The sequence below is a fragment of the Herpailurus yagouaroundi genome, unplaced genomic scaffold (genome assembly GCF_014898765.1).
Source record: "Herpailurus yagouaroundi ecotype Mexico unplaced genomic scaffold, PumYag 189, whole genome shotgun sequence".
Classification (NCBI taxonomy): Eukaryota; Metazoa; Chordata; class Mammalia; order Carnivora; family Felidae; genus Herpailurus; species Herpailurus yagouaroundi.
Genome location: NW_024412420.1, coordinates 15119921 through 15142082, shown reverse-complemented (window position 1 = coordinate 15142082; position 22162 = coordinate 15119921). Strand labels below are relative to the sequence as shown.

At 42.7% G+C, this 22162-nt stretch overlaps 1 protein-coding gene and 2 long non-coding RNA genes across 9 annotated transcripts in view; 1 reads left to right on the top strand and 2 right to left on the bottom strand.

Moving 5' to 3' along the window:
* LOC121044971 (uncharacterized) overlaps positions 1 to 4805 on the bottom strand; it is a 77251-nt gene extending 72446 nt beyond the window's left edge. Inside the window, exon 1 of one of the 2 annotated variants that reach the window (XR_005797561.1) lies at positions 3230 to 4805. This is a non-coding gene — a long non-coding RNA (uncharacterized LOC121044971). The remainder of the gene's footprint in view (positions 1 to 3229) is intronic. The other variant, XR_005797562.1, reaches the window with a different exon arrangement.
* Positions 4806 to 11671: 6866 nt separating this feature from the next.
* KRT40 (keratin 40) lies at positions 11672 to 16769 on the top strand. Its single transcript, XM_040497484.1, has 7 exons — positions 11672 to 12132; positions 12841 to 12923; positions 13186 to 13342; positions 14194 to 14355; positions 14435 to 14560; positions 15909 to 16129; positions 16661 to 16769. Exons 1-7 carry the CDS (start codon positions 11686 to 11688, stop codon positions 16758 to 16760), a joined length of 1296 nt encoding a protein of 431 aa, XP_040353418.1. The 5' UTR covers positions 11672 to 11685; the 3' UTR covers positions 16761 to 16769.
* Positions 12504 to 22162, bottom strand: part of LOC121044970 (uncharacterized) — a 149969-nt gene continuing 140310 nt past the window's right edge. For all 6 annotated transcript variants that reach the window (XR_005797555.1, XR_005797556.1, XR_005797558.1 and 3 more), the window contains 2 exons: positions 14160 to 14423; positions 12504 to 13321 (listed from right to left, as the gene is read on the bottom strand). This is a non-coding gene — a long non-coding RNA (uncharacterized LOC121044970). The remainder of the gene's footprint in view (positions 13322 to 14159; positions 14424 to 22162) is intronic.

Here is a 22162-nt window from a genome sequence, read left to right as displayed (position 1 = left end):
GTTGTTTTAAAAAAACTAAATGGCCTCACATACGCAATGGTCCACCATATCAGCACACTTGCAAATAGACTTTCCCTGACTTGTCCTCCCCCAAAATGGTTTAAGGTATATTGGGAAATACTGAACATGATATGAAGATATAACATATCAACTCCAGGGGACCTGATCTGTTTATGTTAAAAAAAAATTAGTAACCTCATAATGTCATTATTCATTCAGTAAACATTTTTAAATACTTAATGATGTGCCTTGGATTTTATTGTCCCTGCTCAAAATGAGCAGACTGCCTAGTAGGTCAAGCACATGCAAACACAATACCCATTCATTCCTTCATGCAATTAACAATTATTAATTGAAGCAAGGCACTGTATTGTAATAAAAATATTAAGTGCTCTATTAGTAGTGTTAGTAAAGTGCTGTGATACCATAAAATTGAGAACAATTAAGAAATTAAGATTGCTGCCATGGTCACAAACAGGAAAAAGACATAGTCAAAGGCAAAATGACTGAAGTGGGTGGTCAAAGGGATATGGAAGAGAAGAGGTTGTCAGATTAGGCAGTGGCATTATGTCACGAACTGAGCATGGGAACAGAGAAGGAAGAGAGAATTTTAAAAGGAAATACTATATTCTGCTCTAGATATGTCAAGTTTGAGTCACAGGTAGCATATCTAACTAGAGTTTAGATGGCTGGAATTTGCACAACAGTGTTCTAGAGAGGAAGAAGATGTATAAGGGAAGGTGCAGAAGTCTATGTAAAAGTTCTTATCAAGTACTTGCAGAGAGCTTGGTTGAATGCGTACAGGATGAAATTTCATGAGGCTAACAGAATGGCTGCTGGGGGATAAAAAGCTGAATGGAGATACCAAAATTCAGTCAATTCTAACAGACACTGAAATTCCAGTACACCTAGAGATGACAAAGCTCTCCGAGTACCTCTGGCACTCAACTGATGTTCCAGAAGGACACACCAAAAGAGTAAAAAGTACAACCTTGAGTAAAGAACACACCAAATTATACTTTCTCTCAAAAAGTCTAAAACCAAGGCTTAGAGGATTAATAGGATCTTCCAGTGATCTAACTTCCTGTCAAAACAAAACTCAACACTCAGCACTCTACAACATATCAAGACTTCCTAAAATACATAATCCAGAATGAACAACATATAATTAAAAATTGTCAGACACATGAAGAAACAGGAAAACATCATCCATAATAAAGAGAAAAAGCAGCCAATAAAAACAGGTCCATAGATAACATAGATGTTAGAATCAGCAGACAAAAATTTTATAACAGTTATTATAAGTATTTTCATGGACATAGGGAAAGATGAACACAATGTGAAAGGAAAAAAGTGAACAAGATGGGGTGCCTGGGTGGCTCAGTTGGTTAGTCATGCGACTTCAGTTCAGGTCATGATCTCATAATTTGTGAGTTCGAGCCCCACATCAGGCTCTGTGCTGACAGCTCAGAGCCTGCAGCCTGCTTCAGATTCTGTGTCTTCCTCTCTCTCTGCTCATCCTGCACTTGCTCTCTCTCTCTCTCTCTCTCTCAAAAATAAACAAACATTAAAAAAACTTTTAAGTGAACAAGATGAAGAAACTCAACAGAAAAGCAAATTTTTAATTTTTATTTAATAATAACAAACTAAATTTTAATTTTAATTATTTAAATTACAGAGATGCAAATAAAAATTCTAGAACTACAGAGTACCGTCTGAAATAAAGAATTCAATAGATGGCCTTAATATCAGATTGGAAACTGCCAACTAGAAGTGAGGTCAGTGCATTAAGATAACTTAAATAATGTTACAATAGATCAAAATTATCAACACTAAAACAGAGAAAAAAAAGGATTGAAAAAAAAATGAACAGAATCTGAGCAGCCTCCTGTTGGACGGTACCAAGTGACCCAACAATTATGAAATAGAAGTTCCACAGTGATAGGAAACTGAGGTAGAAAACTGGGATAGACAAAGGCTAAAAACTGTCTGAATTTAGTGATACATTTTATTAACCCACAAATCCCAAGCAGGTAACACAACCTACATACATACACACACACACACACACACACACACCACCTAGATATATCATAATCAAACTGGTGTAATAAAAAAGATTAATAGGGCAGCACCTGGGTGGCTCAGATGGATAAGCCTCCAACTCTTGATCTCAGCTCAGGTCATGATCTCCTGGTTTGTGGGATGGAGCCCTGCCGTCAGGCTCTGTGCTCACAGCCCAGGCTCACAGGCTGTGAGCACAGAGCCTGCTTGGGATTCTCTCTCTCTCTCTGTCTCTCTCTCTCTCTCTCTCTCTCGACAAATAAATTAACTTAAAAAAAATCAAATAGAATATCTTAAAAGAAATGAGAGGTAAATACACATTCAACAGAGGACAGCAAAGAGAAAAAGGCTGTCAGACTTCTATTCAGATAAAATGGACGTCAGAGGACAATCAAATCTCATTTTCAACGTCCTGGAAATAAAAAAAAGTAACCCAGAGTTCTATAGTTTGCAAAAACCACCTCCAAAATTGAAGGAAAATGAAAACACTTTTGGATAAACAACGTTGATTAAAAAGTGTCATACGAAAGTTCACTTTCAAGCTTTGGTTCAAGACGGTGGCTGAGGGGCGCCTGGGTGGCTCAGTCTGTTAAGCGACAGAGTCTGGATTTCCGCTCCTGTGGTGACCTCACAGTCCATATTGATATGGAGCCCCACGTCAGGCTCTGTGCTGGGCATGGAGCCTGCCCGAGGTTCTCCCTCTCTCTCCCCCCTGCCCCTCCCTTGCTCCTGCATGGTCTTGCTCGCTCTCTCTCAATAAAATAACAAACAAACAAAACAAAACACGACAAAGAAACGGAAAAAAAACAAACCCCGATGGTGACTGGGCGGCTCCCGAACTCCCCTCCACCCACAGAAAACCGGCCTACAGCGACATTCATTCGGAATAACTTCTTACAAAAACCTGAAGGTGATACACAAGGCCACCGAGGAAGGTAGGAGAGGCGGGGACACAACCTTGCCATCAACGCCAGCCTGGGAGCCACCGGCCACCAGGCGGGAACTCGAAACCCGGAGCCTCTGCCTCAGTAGTGGCGCGCTCCACCCCCACCTCACGCATCCCCGTGTTCCGACACGCGCTTGAACGACGAAGCCTGCAAAACACCGAATCTCGAAAACCAACGGCGCTGGCACAGTGCTCAAACTTCAAGCGAAGGGGGCTCACCTGCTTACAGTGAAGCGTGGGCGGCGGAGGGGCAGGCACGAGGACCTGCCACACACACCCAGCACCCTTGCCGGGCAGCACCAAGCCGAAGCTGCCGGCGCCATCTTGGCGCCCTCCTCCGCGCATGCTCCAGAGCAGGAGCATCTCCCCAAAGGGAGCCTTTACACTGACCTGGTGCCTGGGTTTTTGCAGCCGCTGCCCTCTAGAGGACGCCTTTTGATCGCCTGGTTCTGGAGGCCAGGGGAATTTGTGTTCCTGGTCCCGTGGGAGTGTAATAATCCGTGTCACCCAGGAAGGAGCTCAGACCTCTGTCTGGCACCCCGATTTTTGTGACTGCTACCAGAGGACACCTGGTGTAGCCAGTGCGGCTAACGCTCATGTGTCCCACGGGGCTGTAAACAAAGCAGAAAGAGTTCATACCCAGGAGCTTGGTCTTTCTGTGAAGAGGCCTAATAGCTGATCATCATGGCTGTGCCTGAGGCTTCTAATGAAACGCACACCTGTGATCCTGTCTAGACGCCTCAGAGGGTGGGCACTGCCTTCACCCTCACCGTCTGCTGCACTTCAGAGCACCCATGTCTCCAGAAAGGGAGTCTGGCGCCCTGGTTTTTGCCTGGTGCCTTCCTGTTTCTGTAGCTGCTGTCCAAGGGACATCCTTTGATTGCCTGGCTGCCATGACTGTGGCGGCTGGGGAGATGTTGCTCGGCAGGTTGCCACCCCAAGGGCACAACGTAGACAACGCACACCCCCAAGTCTTTCTGTGAAGAGGAGGCTGCTTGCTTATCCTGGAGCGTCAGCCTGAGGGCAAGGCTCCAGGCTGGTCACACATTTAGTGCTGAGCAGCTCTCAAGGAATATAGCCTATGAATACCATCTTGGTGTTTCCCTCTGTCTTGCTTCGGCTTAGTGGTATGACCCAGAAAAGGGTTTATACACTCATCTCTAGCCCCTATTTTTGTGACCGCTACCCAGAGGAAACCTCCAGATCACCTGGCTTTGGTGGGCAGAGGGGCTTATGCTTACAGTCCCACAGAACTGTATTTATTTGCATACTTTAAAGAGCTAATGCCTAAGAGTCTGGTTCCAGTCAGCCTGAATCTAGATGCTAAGGCCCTCCCCTTTGGGGCACTGACAGGTCTTGGCACATCCTCAACTGCTGGGAGCTATTAAAAATATAATAGGCTACTTGGACAAGTACAGAGGTTGGAGACACAATCGAGAGCCCGGGCAGGGCTGAACAACAGGGCCCAGCTCCTACATGAGGCCACTCCTTCAAGACTGGGAGAGGTGGTTCTTTCGTCTACTGTATAGAAACCAACACGGAGAGTTGAGCAAGATGAAGAAACAGAGGAATATCTTCCAAATGAAAGAATAAGATAAAACAAAGTGGATTAAAGAGTGGAACATAAGATCTGAAACCACAAAACTCCTAGAAGAAAACATAGGCCGTAAGCTCTGGATATAGGTCTTGACTATGATTTCTTTTAAATCTGATCCCCACAGCAAAAGGAACAAAAGCAAACAAGTGGGACCACATCAAACTAAAAAGCTTCTGCACAGCAAAGGAAATCAGCAACAAAATGAAAGGGCAATCTACTGAATGGGAGAAAATATTTACAAATCATATATCTGATAAGGGCAAATGTCCAAAATGTATAAAGAATTCATACAGCTCAATGGCAAAGACACAATCCAATTTAAAAAAACGGGCAGAATATCTGAATAGGTATTTTTCCAAAGAAGGCATACAAAAGGACAATAGGTACATGAAAAGATGTTTACCTCATTAATCATCTGGGAGATGCAAATCAATACCACAATGAGATACCATCTCACATCAATCAAAATGGCGGGTATCAAAAAGATCAGAAATAACAAGTGGTGGTAAGATGTGGAGAAAAGGGAACCCTCATGTACTTTTGATGAGAATGTAAAATGGTGTAAATTGGAAAACACTATGGAAGTTCCCCCCAAAAAATTAAAAATAGAACTATCAGCAATTCCACTTCTGTGTATTTGTCTGAAGAAAATGAAAACATCAACTCAAAAAGATATATGCACTCCCATGTTAATTGCAGCGTTATTTACAATAGCCAAGAAATAGAAACCTATATATATGGCATATTATTCAGCCATAAGAAAAGAATGAAATCTTCCCATTGCAGTAACATGGATGAACTTCGAGGGCATTATGCTAAGTAAAAAAAAAAAAAATCAGATGGAGAAAGACAAATACCATATGATCTGTCATATGTGGAATCAAAAACAAATAAATAAATAAAACCAAGTTCATAGTTATGGAGAACAGATTCGTTCCCAAAGGTAGGGAGGTGGGAAGTAGAAAAAAATGGGTGAACTGTTTTGTTTTGGTTCTTTAGTTTAAATAAATTGAACTTTAAAAATAAATAAATCGGGGTGCCTGGTGTCTCAGTCAGTTAAGCGTCTGACTCTTGATTTCAGCTCAGGTTGTGATCTCACAGTTGTGAGATCAAGCCCTGTGTTGGGATTCCACACTGAGCATGGAGCCTGCTTGGGATTCTCTCTCTCTCTCTCTCTCTCTCTCTCTCCCCCTCCCTTTCCCCTACTTGTGTTCTCTATCTAAAATAAAAAAATTAAATAATAAACCACTTTATAATATAAACAAAAATACTAAGTAAATACATTTTGAAGCTCTACTTCTATTCCATGACACAATGATTCTCCTAAATATTTACCCGAAAGAAATGAAATATATATCCACAAAAATATATATACAAGAATATCTATGGGAGTTTTATTCATGACAGCCCCAAGTAAGAAACACTCCAAATGTTTGTCCAAAGGAGAAAGGACACATGACAGCATATTCATACAATGAAATACTCCTCAGCAACTTTAAAAAAATAAAATACTGTACTTCTGGTACACATGACAACAGGGATGAAATAAAAACTATGATGTTGAGGGGCGCCTGGGTGGCGCAGTCGGTTAAGCGTCCGACTTCAGCCAGGTCACGATCTCGCGGTCCGTGAGTTCGAGCCCTGCGTCAGGCTCTGGGCTGATGGCTCGGAGCCTGGAGCCTGTTTCCGATTCTGTGTCTCCCTCTCTCTCTGCCCCTCCCCCGTTCATGCTCTGTCTCTCTCTGTCCCAAAAATAAATAAACGTTGAAAAAAAACAAAACAAAAAAAAACTATGATGTTGAGCCAAAGAAACCAGATACAAAAAGGATGCACCCTGTGATTTTACTTATGAAACCCACGAATAGTGAATACCAATCTCTGGTAAAAGGAATCAGAGCGTTGTTTCCCTTTGGGAGGTGGGCACTGAGTGAAAAATGACACACGGGAACATTCTGGTATCCTGGAAATGTCAAATATCTTGACTGGGGTGAGGGTTACAGAGGTACATGTGTTTGCCAAAACTGCATTTCAATATATATAAATTTCATCTCAACTGAAAAAAATTGGAGGAACAAAAAGAATAGGTACTTAACAATTATGGAGTTATTGGGAACCAAGATGGATCAGCTGGAGACCTTACACTGCCATTAAATTTTACTACTTTTATAAAGTGAAAGATATGCAGGTTGTTTATGCCTTGACAATTCCATGTAGAAGTGACACATTACAGGAGTGCCTTGGGTGGCTCAGTCGGTTGGGTGTCCGACTTCAGCTCAGGTCATGATCTCACAGTCAGTGAGTTCGAGCCCCGCATTAGGCTCTGTGCTGACAGCTCAGAGCCTGGAGCCTGCTACGGATTCTGTGTCTCCCTCTCTTTCTGCCCCTCCCCTGCTCATGCTCTGTCTCTCTTTGTCTCAAAAATAGATAAAAACATTAAAAAAAAAAAAAGAAGAAGAAGTGACGGGTTACTATTTTTCCCTACAGCAAGGACTAAGACTCAAAGGAGTTACAGGTCTAGATGAAGACAATACAGCTAGTTAGTAACAACACTGGAACTGGAATAAAATGTAACCATTATGACCACCAGGACATTGCTCTTTATCCTCTGCTAACCTTCCTTGCCCTTTAGCTTTCAATTGTTTTGTAAGCAATTATGTGTCAAAACAGAAACCTCTACTGAGCCAAAGGCTTATATTTTTAGCAAACATTTACTGAAGGCCTATTATATTATGTCCCAAGTGCTGAGGATAAGAAGAAGACAAATAAGATATACTTATCTTAAAAGAGACATTTTCTGGGGCGCCTGGGTGGCGCAGTCGGTTAAGCGTCCGACTTCGGCCAGGTCACGATCTCGCGGTCCGTGAGTTCGAGCCCCGCGTCAGGCTCTGCGCTGATGGCTCAGAGCCTGGAGCCTGTTTCCGATTCTGTGTCTCCCTCTCTCTCTGCCCCTCCCCCGTTCACACTCTGTCTCTCTCTGTCCCAAAAATAAATAAAAACGTTGAAAAAAAAATTAAAAAAAAAAAAAAAAAGACATTTTCTGGGGTGCCTGGATGGCTCAGTCAGTTGAGCATCTGACTTCGGCTCAGGTCATGATCTCACGGTGTTCTGTGGGTTCGAGCCCCAGGTTGAGCTTTGTGCTGACAGCTTCGGATTCTCTGTCTCCCTCTCTCTCTGTTCCTCCCCCACTAGTGCTCGCTCTCTCTTTTTTTTTTCTCTCTCTCTCTCCCCCTCTCTCTCTCTCTCTCCAAAATAAAATAAACATTAAAAAATATATATTCAAAAAAAGAGACATTTTCCAAAAAGGGAAAAAAGACCAAGAAACATAAAAATACTGAAACCTTTAAAAGGGATGTAACACGTGACAGTGGAGGTATGTGCAAATGCTGTGGGGAAAGCCCCATCTCAACATGAGGCAGTTGAGTGGCACTTCATCTGTCTTAACATGTGGGTTTGTGGGGGGCGGGGTACAGAAGAACAGCGGACCAAGGAAACACCACCTACAAAGCAGGAAGGAAGGTTGCAGTTTGGGGTTGTGAGACAAAGTATCAGGAAATTAGCCTAGAAGGGTAAATTGGCATCAGACTGAAAGGGGTCGTATTTGTCAAGGCAGGAAGTTTGGATTTCAGAGGTGGAGACTGACAAAAAAAATAGATCTGTATTTTACATCAGCGAGTGTGGCAGCAGTAAGTGGATGTTCTGAGGTACGGGCATATTTCAAGAAGAAACAATGATGCTATTGTATCATGACCTTTAATGGCATCTGTTTATTTTTCTCTATTCCCAATGTTCCCTTCTTTTGAGGATGATATGCCATAAAAATGAATTCTGGGGGGCGCCTGGGTGGCTCAGTCAGTTAAGCCTCCGACTTCAGCTCAGGTCACCATCTCGCAGTCCGTGAGTTCGAGCCCCGCGTCAGGCTCTGGGCTGATGGCTCAGAGCCTGGAGCCTGCTTCCGATTCTGTGTCTCCCTCTCTCTCTGCCCCTCCCCCGTTCATGCTCTGTCTCTCTTTGTCTCAAAAATAAATAAACATTAAAAAAAATTTTTTTTTAATGAATTCTGGGCAATTTCAATATTCTAAGAGGGGAACTAAGGCTATTGATTGTCATACAACATTATCTAATTAATCAAGCCCCAAATAAATAGTCCTGCATGTTTGTGCTCTCTCTCGCTCTCTCTCTTTCTCTGTCTCTGTCTCTCTCTGTCTCTGTCTCTCTCTCTCTCTATATATATATATCCCATAACCAGATATCAACATTTTACAAATAGAAACTAGGTCAATATAAAAGGAAATACTTATTTTTACTTGCAGTTACTTTATTTTTTTCAAGTTTATTTGAGAGAGAGAGAGAGAGAGAGAGCATGAGCAGGGGAGGGGCAGAGAGAGATGCAGAGAGTGAGAATCCCAAGCAGGCTCTGTGTGGTCAGCACAGAGCCCGATGTGGGGCTCAAACTCATGAACCGTGAAATCATGACCTGAGCTGAAATCAAGAGTTGGACACTTAACCAGCTGAGCCACCCAGGGCACCCCCCCTGCGGTTACTTTAAAAGAAAGGCACATTGCTGCATTTTAATTAACTGAAACCAATGACAGACAACCAAGACATGGGTTCTCTTCAAACACATTTTTCCTTTGACTCATTAGGTTACTGTGTAAATCAGAATTTTCCTTCAGAGATCTGTATTTTTCAAATATGTTTTTGAATCCCTGCTCATGTCCTCTGCAGAACAGCATCATCATACCATCAGCACTCTAAGAACGTTTAGCATTAAGTGTTGAAATGTAAAGAGAATCCCTAAAATCAAACCCAATTCTGCTCAATGAATAATAAACCCTAAGGGTCCATGACCATATCACCTTGAAGGTGTCCCATCTTATCTGATCTCAGAAGCTAAGCAAGGCCGTGCCTGGTTAGTACTTGGATGGGAGAATAATATATCCTAAGACACTATTTAAATCCATCTATTTAAGAGCTCTTGGTTTGTTTTTGGTTTTGGTCTTTCCATTATCAGCTACCTAGTGTTCACAGTTAGAAAAAAAAAATTAAGTTTATTTTGGATCATGAAAATTTTCACTTTGTCAGGATAGTGGGGTTTTTTCTTATAAAAATGTTAACGATTCTGGAGGCAATTTGCTCTGCACACCTTTGAAAATGAAATAAATGCCACAATTACGCCAAGCAAAGTGAAAGAGATTATGCTCCATAACGGAGATGAAATTCAAGACAGAATCCAAAAAATCTCAAACCCCTATCCATTCGGTATTGCAGCAGGGGTTTCACCCAATGGAACCACTGATCTGGAACTCACATTATAAAATTTTATTCCTCAGTTCCAGTATTTTAAATTTTTATGAAATTGTGACCTTAAAAAATAAGTAAATAAGGGGCGCCTGGGTGGCTCAGTTGGCTAAGTGACTGACTTTGGCTCATGTCATGATCTCGAGGCTCATGAGTTGGAGCCCTGTGTTGGGTTCTGTGCTGACAGCTCAGAGCCTGGAGCCTGCTTCAGATTCTGTGTCTCCCTCTCTCTCTCTGCCCCTCCCCCACTCATACTCTGTCTCTGTCTCTCAGAAATAAATAAAAGTTAAAAACTAAAAAAAAAAAAAAAAAAAAAAAAAAAGAAATAAGAGAAAAAACAGATTCCATCTCAGAAGTAAACCTTCTGTAGCTCCCTTGCCCCTATTCTGAAGTGTAACCAATGAGGGTTTAGTTTCCTAAGAGATTAAAAGATTGTAACTTAGAGATTTTATTTCACTCTTATTATAGATACAGGTAAAAAAAAGTATATCTTTCATCTAAAAATGAGTCATAGGAGGGACACCTGGGTGGCTCAGTCAGTTGGGCGTCCGACGTCGGCTCAGGTTATGATCTCGAGACTCGTGAGTTTGAGCCCCACATCGGGCTCTGCTGACAGCTCAGAGCCTAGAGTCTGCTTCCAATTCTGTGTCTCCTTCTCCCTCCCCCTCCCCCACTCACATTCTGTCTCTCTCTCAAAAATAAATATTTAAAAATTTTTTTATTTTTTTTTAATGTTTTTTTTTCAACGTTTATTTATTTTTGGGACAGAGAGAGACAGAGCATGAACGGGGGAGGGGCAGAGAGAGAGGGAGACACAGAATCGGAAACAGGCTCCAGGCTCCGAGCCATCAGCCCAGAGCCTGATGGCCTGACGCGGGGCTCGAACTCCCGGACCGCGAGATCGTGACCTGGCTGAAGTCGGACGCTTAACCGACTGCGCCACCCAGGTGCCCCTAAAAATTTTTTTAAATAAATAAAAATTAGGCATAGGAAATGTGGAGAAAGCAAGGAAATTTCCGGAAATCATAGATCACAACTCCAGATCTTGGTAACCAATTTGTCTTTAGGCCTGGAGGGCACAGATCGTACCCATCTGTTACATAAAGTGACTTTTCAATGTGTGCACAGGTAGACATGGTTCACACACACACATACACACACACACACACACACACACACACACACACACACTTTAAACCCAGTACACACCTCACCCCTCCACCATCTGAGCACAGCAAGACCATAAAAAGCGCTGAAAAGACTGCTAACTACAGGGAACATTTTTATGATGGTGGCACAAACAAATAAATGGCATTTAATGAGATGTAATATGAATTTTAAGAGGATACATAAACAATTTCCAGGGCCCAGGATCAAAATGTGTGGGAATATTGTTTTCGTTATTTGTAATGAGTTGTACCTATAATTACTGAGGGGCCACATTTTCTCCATCTTTCCAAAGTCTGCCAAACGGACAGCGCTTCCTAAGAAGATTTTATTCTGGACCAAACATTTTATCCTATTGGCATATGGAAATAGTGTCCTTTTTTAGTAACCTGAAGTTATGCCTCTTTTATGAAGCATAAAACTCTTCCTCAGCAAACAAACAACCCTGATGAGTGTTCATATGACAACTGCCACCAACAGTGATAAGGAAAACATCCGGTCTGTTCCGTAAATACCCATTTGGGGGACTGTATAAAAGTCTCAGGAGGGAAGGAGACCTCGGCAGCCAGTCAGCCGGAGTTTTGCAACTAGTCTTGGTTCTTCGTTCGATAGGATGACTTCGGACTGCTCCCCTACGTGCTGCTCCTCTGAATCCTGTGCCACAGCTTCCGACTGTGTGTTCGCTTCACCCTGTTCCATGGAAACCACTCACCTCCCCAGCGCCCAAGCCACCTCCAGAGGCCAGACCCCTAGCTTCCTATCTGGGTCTCGCTTGGCAACAGGCTGTGTCACACCGTCCTACTTGGCTGGGAATTGTCACATTCCGTGCTTGGTGGGGAGCGGTGCTTGGTGTGAGGATGGGATGTTCAACAGCAACGAGAAGGAGACGATGCAGTTCCTGAACGACAGACTCGCCAACTACCTGGAGAAGGTGCGAGGCCTGGAGGAGATGAACGCGGAGCTGGAGTGTAGGATCCGAGAACAGTGTGAAGGGGAGGTCCCCCTGGTGTGCCCCGATTATCAGTGTTACTTCGACACCATTGAAGATCTCCAGCAAAAGGTCTGGTGTCTCATTGCCCTAATGTTCCACCCTTCCAATCTGGGATTTGCTCCACCTTTATACTAAAAGAGGCTATTCTATGGAAGTCCCCCCAGGGAAAGGGGACTTTTCAGGAGGTAATGTGACCCAGAGGAAAGGGTGGTGGGCCGAAAGTCAGGAAACGTCAGCATTAGCCCTGGGGATGCCAGTAATCCCTGACGGCCATAATAAACTCTCTCATGTCCAGACTTTTACCTTCATCGTCCAGAGAGTAAGGAAAAACTGTGTTATACCCAAAGTTAATTCTGTATGCAACACTGGATGTTTATATTTATATTTTAACATAGATATTGAAATGTCATCGTTTTAATCACATAATTTCACCCTAGGAATCATTTTCTTACAGATGAATTTTTATTTTCATGGAGTGGGGATAGAGTCATAATACAAACCACTTATGGAGAAAAATCAGAGTTCAACTGTCAAGGAATATTGCAAAATGTCTTAGGCCGTTGAAAAACTAACCTTTTTTATCTATTTCTTTTATAAATTGGTCCTGCTTGTCTCGTCATGAAGTGACATGGCTAATAAGAGAAGTAGGCTGAAAGCTATTTTATACTTTCTTATAAAGACTTTTAAAAGATAAATAATGGCATAGTTGTTAAATGAATAGATATTTAGGTTTCTTTCAAAGGGCCATCTATTACATATAACGACCTTCCTTCCCAGATCTTGTGCACAAAGGCAGAGAATTCTAGACTTGCTGTTCAGCTTGACAACTGCAAACTGGCTGCCGATGACTTCAGGTCAAAGTAAGTTGAATTTGAACTTGAGAATAATTTATGACTGCCTCTCTCTCACTCTCTCTCTCGCTCTCTCTGTCTCACACACACAAGTGCGTGTGCACACACCACAAATATTCTCTCTATAAGCTTTTTTAAAGCTAAGAATGCTCACAAAACTCACATTTATTATTTGGGATGTGGCTTCCTTGAGTCCTCTTGTCACTCCCCAGCATCCCCAGCACTGTCTCCAGCCAAGTAAGCATTGGCTGTATCTCTTTTGCCGTGAAAGGTACGAGTCTGAACTGTCTCTTCGCCAGCTGCTGGAGACGGACATTGGCGGCCTGCGTGGGATCCTGGGTGAGTTGACTCTGTGCAAAGCCGATCTGGAGGCCCACGTGGAGTCTCTGAAGGACGATCTCCTTTGCCTTAAGAAAAACCACGAAGAGGTGAGGAAAGTGGCAAAATTGCTGAACAAATGTAGAAGGGACAAAGTCAAACTGATACAGTCTGTGTTGTGTACCTAAATCGAACTTGGGCAGATACCGCTCATGCTGGAACAAAAGTACTCAGGGCACTAATGCTGTTGGGCCTGATCATGGCAGCATGTCATGTCTCTGGATGTACATGTGAAATGGCCCTGGCCAGTGCCACAGGGATGAACCAAACTGTCCACCTGTCATTGCTGTCTGGAGGGGGTAACTCCCACAAACAGCCTTCCTTGGAGGCTTTATGGCTCACCTAACTCTAACCTATAAGGTTTGAAAATCTGGATTATCGATAAACACAGGGCGTGAAGGCCATTTCAAAAAGGGGATAACACCTTATGCAATATTTGGGCCAAATTTTTAAAATATTCTGTACCTATAAACTTTTTAAAATCATAAAATATGAAGTATCTGATTATCTCACATCAATGAGGCTAAAAGGTGAAAAGCTGAAAGATGTAATATAGTACATTTCCCCTTTGAGCATTGGTTGATGATAATAATAGCATTTATTGAGACCTTCCTATGTGCCAAGGGCTTTCATAAGTGCTTTCTATAAACATTAACTCGTATCTCTCACAATAAGTCTCTGGGAAAGGTAAAATTATTATACCCATTTGCAGATGCAGACACTGAGCTACGAAAAGAGATTGCAACCCAAGCAACTGAATCTAAATCCCTTTAGATTTTTTACACTTTTACTCACTTCTCCCCCAAAACAGAAATGCGACGCCCTTGGGATGTCAAAGTGAATCCCCCCCCTCCCCCGCCCACCCACCCTGTCACACTCTTGACTCCATTCCCCCATTCAGGAGGTCAACTTGCTTCGCGGACAGCTGGGTGACCGACTCAGCGTGGAGCTGGACACTGCCCCCACCGTCGACCTCAACAGGGTCCTGGATGAGATGCGCTGTCAGTATGAAATGGTGCTCGCCAACAACCGCAGAGATGTGGAAGAATGGTTTGCTGTTCAGGTCAGCTCCTGGAGCAGGAAGGTGACAGGCTTCCAGATGTCTGTCTTACTTGGGTCCTCTGATCACACCTGTGTTTCAGACAGAGGAGCTGAATCAGCAGCAGCTGTGCAGCACGGAGCAGCTGCAGGACTGCCAGACAGAGATCCTGGAACTGAAACGCACAGCCAACGCTCTGGAAATTGAGCTCCAAGCACAGCAAAGCCTGGTATGCCACTCACATACTGAGGAGTCAGGCCCCGAGATGCCATCCCCTCTTCCAAACCCCGAGGAGAGAGCCCCACAGTTCATGTGGCAGAAAGTCTCCATTTCCAATGTGCAAGGAGTATATTTCCTTGCCTTTCCTAAATACTGCTGTTTACTGAGCTAGGGGCAGAAGCGATAGGTCAACAGCTTGTACTGTCCCAACGGGATGCCCTGACCGTCCCTTCTGGGCTTGAGTGTGATCCTGCAGCACCTTCCAGAGACAGGGAGAGAGGGGAGGAGCAGGAGCAGAATGAGAACAGAACCTCTGAGCCAAAGGCACTCGAGCATTCCAGTGGGTTTTGAAGCTCTTTTTTTTTTTAATCTTTTTTTAATGTTTATTTATTTCTGAGACAGAGAGAGACAGAGCATGAGTGGGGGAGGGGCAGAGAGAGAGGGAGACACAGAATCGGAAGCAGGCTCCAGGCTCTGAGCTGTCAGCACAGAGCCCGATGCGGGGCTCGAACTTACAAACCGTGAGATCGTGACCTGAGCCGAAGTCGGTCACTCAACCGACTGAGCCACCCAGGCACCCCTGAAGCTCTTTTGATTCGGGCCAGGTTTCCAAGCTCACCATCATAGAAAACAATGGTATTCAAACTCTGCATTCTACCACTATCCTAAACTTTCCCAGGATCCAATCTCAACTGGACCCTTCACTGAACCCCCACCCCGACCCCCACCAAACAATGAGGACCCCCACCAGCAACTGAAGATAACACTAGCCAGTTCCAGTCAAACACCCCTGTCTGTGCCACATTAGGCCCTATGGAGACTAGGTGAATGACAGTTGTGCATTCATCTTGTGAGAGCCTTACTTTATGGGATAAATCCCTTTACTAAGCCCGTTATACAGATGAGGAAGACTGAGATTCAGATTAAGTTGCAGGGATCATGCAGTTTTTAAGAGGCAAAAGTGGAAGCTGGATCCAGCTGGTTCAATCCCAGAGCCTCTTAACTCCCACTATATGGCTCCTCCCTGCCTCAAGTCGATACCCAACTTCAGTATACTGAAGGTTGCAGCGGGCTTGGGGGTGTTAGTAATAACTCTTACCTAGCTTTTAAAGTTTTTTTTTTTTTCAGGAACTCTTCAAAATGCTTTACACATATCACTCATTTAATCCTCACGACCCTCCTAGGAGATAGGTACTTTGCATTGCCCACTTGTTATAGAATAAAACTAAGGCTCAGAGAAGCTAAGTAATTTTCAGAATGTCACTAGGCTACACTAGGGTAGAGCAAGGCTTTGGAAACAGGCACTCTGATCCCAGGGATTATGTTATACAGCCCTCCTGAGTACACTTCCTCTGCAGACAGAATCTCTGGAATGCACTGTGGCAGAGACTGAGGCCCAGTACGGCGCACAGCTGGCCCAGATGCAGTGCCTGATCGATAACGTGGAGAACCAGCTGGCGGAGATCCGCTGTGACCTGGAGCGGCAGAACCAGGAGTACGAGGTGCTGCTGGACACAAAGGCCCAGCTGGAGTGTGAGATCAACACGTACCGGGGTCTCCTTGAGAGTGAGGACAGCAGGCAAGTTCCACACGTTTATTCTCAAAATCCCCCAAGTCACAAAGAGGCTCTTGTAGGAGAATCCTGTTTCCCCAAGATCTGCCCAAGGTCAAACCTCTCTAATGTGTTAAAGGATCTCCTTACAAGAGTTAAAAAACAAAAACAAAAACAAAAAAAAAAACCAACAACAACAACAACCATGACTGAGGCTAATCACACGATATTAGAAGTGTTCACAAAGTATTCTAAGTTCTAAAGCAGAATAAGTATCACACATAAAATTCCATGCTGGAGAGCTCCCTTGGCTCCTGCCTCCCACCAAAGGCATAAGAGGACATTTTGCAAAGTGAAGTAAATACATATAGTTGTATTGAGCTGGCACAGCTGCAATGGGCATGAAGCGACAATGCTGGGTCCAGGCATAAAATAGGCTTAAGTCAAATGTTATTCTGCAAAGAGCGTTCAAAGAGTGGCAGATTTGGGCACAATCTTTTCTGACTTGAAATGTTATCCAGCTTTCCCCTGTTGAACTTAGTTCAAATTTCTCCACAGGCTTCCCTGTCACCCATGTTCTACCACAAGCACGTCAGACAACACTTGTGAGCCATACTCCGCGTATGTGATTTGCACGCTCGAAAACTGCTGTGTGTGAATGCTAAACCCCCAGCGCGGCGGATGGAGGCTTCAAAGCCAGCAGTGTCCTGGAAAGGAGATGAGGGCTTCAGTCAGAGACATCCAAACTTGAAAGTCAAGAAGGGTTTTCCATCCTGGGGAGCCTGGGTGGCTCAGCCGGTTGAGTGTCCCACTCTTGGTTTCGGCTCAGGTCATGATCCCAGGGTCGTGGGATTGAGCCCAAGTCAAGCTCTGCACTGAGCGTGGAGCCTGCTTGAGATTCTCTCTCTCTCCCTCTGCCCCTCTTCCCCTCTTGCTAATGCTCTCTCTCTCTCTCTCTCTCTCTCTCAAATAAAATTTTAAAAAAGGGTTTCTATCCTGAACTTGTCCTCTAAACATCCTCGGTATATTTCTGCTTTATCATTTCCTCTCCTGCCAGCTTATTTGTGATATTCTAGGAGTCTATAAAGCTTTCTTGCTAATCTCCAAATAAAATGTGTTCCATTTTTTTTAGCATGGTAAATATAAACTTTGTGGCTTATTACTGCAGATGTGATAACCATGTGATGCCAAGGTAATTGCCTAAACCCATGCCGACAGTTTGATTTTGCACAAACCAAAGCTGAAGATAGTTTTCTAACTCCTCAATTACAAACAGGTTAACTAATCAATGCAAAATGTCATATATCTTGGAAGACAGTTGGAACTTTAGGAATAAATTTTATTTTATTTGTAATTACAAAAGTTCAAGATTCCATTTTTTTTTTCAATTTGGCACACGAAAGGGGAAAAAAATCAGTTATAATTCCACACCCGAAATATCCATTCTCGGTATCTTGGGAACTTACAGTTTTCTTTCTTACAATAGGTTTTTCCATATAGTGGTAATCATATTTACATATGCACATAGTTGAGTAACGTATTTTTTTACTATGTCATGTAAGCATTTTCAATCCTAATAAACATATAAGATTGTCTTGTGACCATTATGTTAGCGGCTGCATAAAATACCATAAGGTACCTAGGTCTGCTATTGAACATTGGGGTACAAGAATAATTATTCACAGGGGTACCTGGGTGGCTCAGTCGGTGGAGCGTCCAACTTCGGCTCAGGTCATAATCTCACTGTTCATGAGTTCGAGCCCTGTGTCGGGCTCTGTGCTGACAGCTCAGAGCCTGGAGCCTGCTTTGGATTCTGTGTCTCCCTTTCTTTCTGCTCCTCCCCTTCTTGCACTCTGTCTCTCTCTCTCTCAAAAATAAATAAACATTAAAATTTTTTAAAAAAGAAGAATTATTCACATACATTTAAAAAGCAAAACAGAGGGGTGCCTGGATGGCTCAGTACAGCTCAGAGCCTAGAGCCTGCTTCAGATTCTGTGTCTCCCTCTCTTTCTGCCCCTATCCCACTTGTGCGCTCTCTCTCTCTCTCAAAGATAAAAAAACACTAAAAAAAATTTTTTTAGTAAAGAAATAAAAAAGCAAAACAGAGAACTCCACTTCCAGAAGATGAAATAGATGTACATTTCCTTGTTCCTCTTCCTAAGTTTGGCTAAAAACCCTAGAAATTACACATAAAACAAATACAGCATGAAGGAGATCTTTATGGTGCGCATCTTGAGTTGTGTATCATGAATGCTGAGGTAGTTACATGAATCTACATATGTGAAAGAAATATACACATCATACACACACACATATCCATGTCAACTTCTTGACTTAAAAATTAAACTATAGCTGAGCAAGATATAACCACTATAACCACAGGAGAAAGCTAGATACATGGGACCTCCAACTTCCTGTGGGTCTGTAATTGTTTCAAAATGCAAATGTTCTTTTAAAAAACACATAGTGGTTTTTAACCCAGAGGTTTCCACCATATCAATCTCTGCCATCCACCCACCCTCAGACTTTCCCACGGTTTCTTCTCTGCCTTGGTCAAGATTATGGCAAAGCAAATATTCAGCATCTGTAATAATTCCCAACGAGCTATATCCAATTTCCTCTCAGAAAAATGCACATGACTACCTTCTCTCGATCTATAACATTTTGTATGGATTCACTAATCTATTTTTATTTTCTGAGTTAAAAATATTTCCAGTTTGGCTTAATGCAAAATCCAAATGGAACTGAAGTAGGAAAATATCCTTAAGATAGAATAACCACTTTGGGGACTCTCGTGTTACTTTTAGCCTTCCATAACTGTTTTTAGTTTTGGCATAGTATTGCACTAAATATTATGTTAAAGACATAGGCTAATTCTAGATCTGACCTCTTCTTGGGTTAGCCTGCCTGTTCTAAATGGTGTTAGGGTGGGAGGACTCCAGCTTCTTTTTTTTTTTTTTTTTTAACCATAGTACACTTTCACTGGCCAAATGGTCTCTCCTTTCTACTTTCCAACAATGATAAAAACTTCTAAAATCCTAGGGGCATTAAATTATGTCTACTTTGCAGTAGTGTAATAGATTCATATTTGCATGGCAATAAATATGTTTTTAAATCTGGTTATTGGAAAAGTATAGACCAAAATTATCATTGATACAAATCTGGATCATTGTGAGCTCTATAGTTAACCAAACACCCCACAACAAAGTAATTGCTAATGATGATGATAAATAGTCACATTAAGTGAATTATGCACAAAGAGGAAAGATTTCCATCACTGAAAACTGTGACATCCCAAAACAGCCCTCAGAAGCCTTCCTCCAGGGACACCTCGGTGGCTCAGTCTGTTAAGCATCTGACTCCTGGTTTCGGTTCAGGTCATAACATAATCTCATGGTTTCATGAGTTTGAGCCCGGAGGCAGGCTCTGTGCTGACAGTGCAGAGCTTGCTTGGGATTCTCGGTCTCCCTCCCTCCCTGCCCCTCCTCCACTCATGCTGTCTCTGTGTCTCTCAGGATAAATAAACTTAAAAAAAAAAAGCCTTCCTCCAAACTGTAGGAATTCCATCTTTTTCCATGTGGGCATATGCAGTAGGCATTCCCCTGGGTTGTCAAACACTGAAAAATGGCCACTGTACTTTTGGATAAAACAGTTAAGGCCTTTCTTGGTAAAATCTAGTAGAATCCTAATTTTAGTTAACAATGCAACATCTTCATAGCTTTAATAATGCACTAAATAAGATGCCTGTATTTTTAGCACCTAGTGTTGCATAAAAAGTAAAATCTAAAATATGACATATCATGGGGTGCCTGGGTGGCTCAGTCGGTTAAGCGTCTGATTCAGCTCAGGTCATGATCTCGTAGTTTGTGAGCTCAAGCCCCGAATCGTGCTCTGTGCTGACAGCTCAGAGCCTGGAGTCTGTTTCAAATTCTGTGTCTCCCTCTCTCTCTGCCCCTCCCCCTATTCATGTACTGTCTTTCTCTGTCTCTCAAAAATAAATAAACATTAAAGAATCTTTTTTAAATAATAAAAATATAAAATAAAATATAATGCATCACTCATCTGTAAGAACCAGCACAAAACTTTGCATTCTAGGTTCTGAGTACAGCCCACCATGAGGACACTCAGGCAAAACAATGGCCTCAAAATTTGCCTGCTCTAAATGCAAGAAGCATTCATGACTTGAGGACACAGGCTCCTCATTGTACCTATTTAGTATTTACAATTCATGGGTTCCTTGCTGGCCCCACAGAGGCCATATTCCCTCCCTATATCTCAGCTACTTATCTCAGGCTGGACCTAAAGCCCATCCTTCCTCTCCCCTGCACTGCCCCTTTCCCAGAAGGCTCCAGCCAGGACAATGCTGTGAAGGGAACTCCTCTCTATCACTCTCAGACTTGCTCTTCCAGCATCTGGAACATGCTGCCTCCCCAGTCTCTTGAACTAAAGATTAAAGCCCTGGTTACACCTTTCCTAACTGCAAGGGGACAGGAAAGAGTAATCTTCCCCTGTGCCCCCAAGGAGAGGAGAATCAAATATGGGTGAGCCCTGGATTCTCTCCCAGAGCAGCCTTGAAACACCTAGATGGAGAAAAATGGAGGGAACCTCAACAATAAATACGCCCTGGAGAAACAAAGCAAGGAGAGCTTGGAGCATGGCAAGGAATACAGTTTGGTTAGAGTGTATGCAGGGGGTACAGGAGCCATGGGATGTGAAGTACAGTCAGCTGGATCAAGACTATGGCAAGTCTTGATTGCCTGGCAATCAAGAATTTGTACTTTGCTCTTAGGAAGCGCTGGGTATTTCTGCACCAGAAAATGGTGTTATGTTAAGGCAGACAAAGAAGGTCTTCAAGATAGGCTACGTCATATCATGCTTATAGGTTAGCCAGATTTCGCAAAGTCAACAAATGAGCTGGTGGCAGCAAAATGATGGTAACAGATAGATACCCACTGCTGTCTCAAAAAAATGGGTAATGAAGGAAAGACACTGCTTTCAAAGCCAAAGTGGCTACATAGCTAGGAGTTAGACAATATTAAGATCTGTAACAAACATGCTTACAGGGAAAGGAAAATTGGTCAAGTAGTAAAGAAGATGTGCAAGATGCAAAAAAAGGGTACATAATTGATGAAATGTGGTCCTGAAAGAAACAAAGAGAAATCAGCTCCAGAGCACAAATAAAGCAGTCAGCCATGCAACGAAGGAAAATCACTGCCTGAGATACACAAGAAGAGAAGTGATAAGATGGAGAAAAGAGCACAAAAACAAAGATATAACAAAAATAGTTGTCTAACTCTTTTTTAAAAAAAATTTAATGTTTATTTATCTATCTTGAGAGAGAGAGAGAGAGAGAGAGAGAGTGAGAGAGAGCATGTGCGAGCAGGGGAGGGGCAAAGAGAGAGGGAGGGAGAGAAAGAATCCCAAACAAGCTCTGGGCTGCCCGTGCAGAGCCCGACTGGGGACTCGAACTCACAAACGGTGAGATTATGACCTGAGCCGAAATCAAGAGTCAACACTTAGCCGACTGAGCCACCCAGGTGCCCCATGTCAAACTCTTCTTCTGAGTCTGAAAGTGATACAGCCAATTTGTGGGATGTGTACAAAAACATAAAGAAGAAAATAACTCTCATCAATAATTATAAAATGCAAAGAAGTCCACTCTTAACATTTAGATATCTTTCCTTCCAGTCCTTTTTACACGTTTTTAAAATTATTACTATTTCAAATGCTGTTATTTTGTGAAGGAAAATTTGTCCATTTTTTTGTGGTTTCTTGATTTTGGGTCACTGTTATAAAGGCCTTCCTCCACTCTTCATTTGTAAAAGAATTCTCTTATGCTTTCTCTTAGCACATTTATGACTTCCATTTTTCACAAGTGAAATTACAAATGACCCATTTGTAATTCAAGTACATGAATAAAGTAGTAAGCATTCATAGAGCTACACAGCTCTATCAAATCTTAACTTTCTATGTTAACCATACTTCACTGGGATTTCATTTTCATACAAGAAAACGTATCAATGGTGGAAAGCATGTAGTTCCATGAAACTTGAAAACCAT

What these genes read in the sequence shown, in the direction of transcription:
- KRT40 (XM_040497484.1), top strand. Translation starts at nt 11,686, where the DNA reads ATGACTTCGGACTGCTCCCCTACGTGCTGCTCCTCTGAATCCTGTGCC. An exon ending in AAGAATGGTTTGCTGTTCAG is followed by an intron (nt 14,356 to 14,434) that starts GTCAGCTCCTGG and finishes CCTGTGTTTCAG; the next exon opens with ACAGAGGAGCTGAATCAGCA. An exon ending in CTTGAGAGTGAGGACAGCAG is followed by an intron (nt 16,130 to 16,660) that starts GCAAGTTCCACA and finishes ATTTCTCCACAG; the next exon opens with GCTTCCCTGTCACCCATGTT.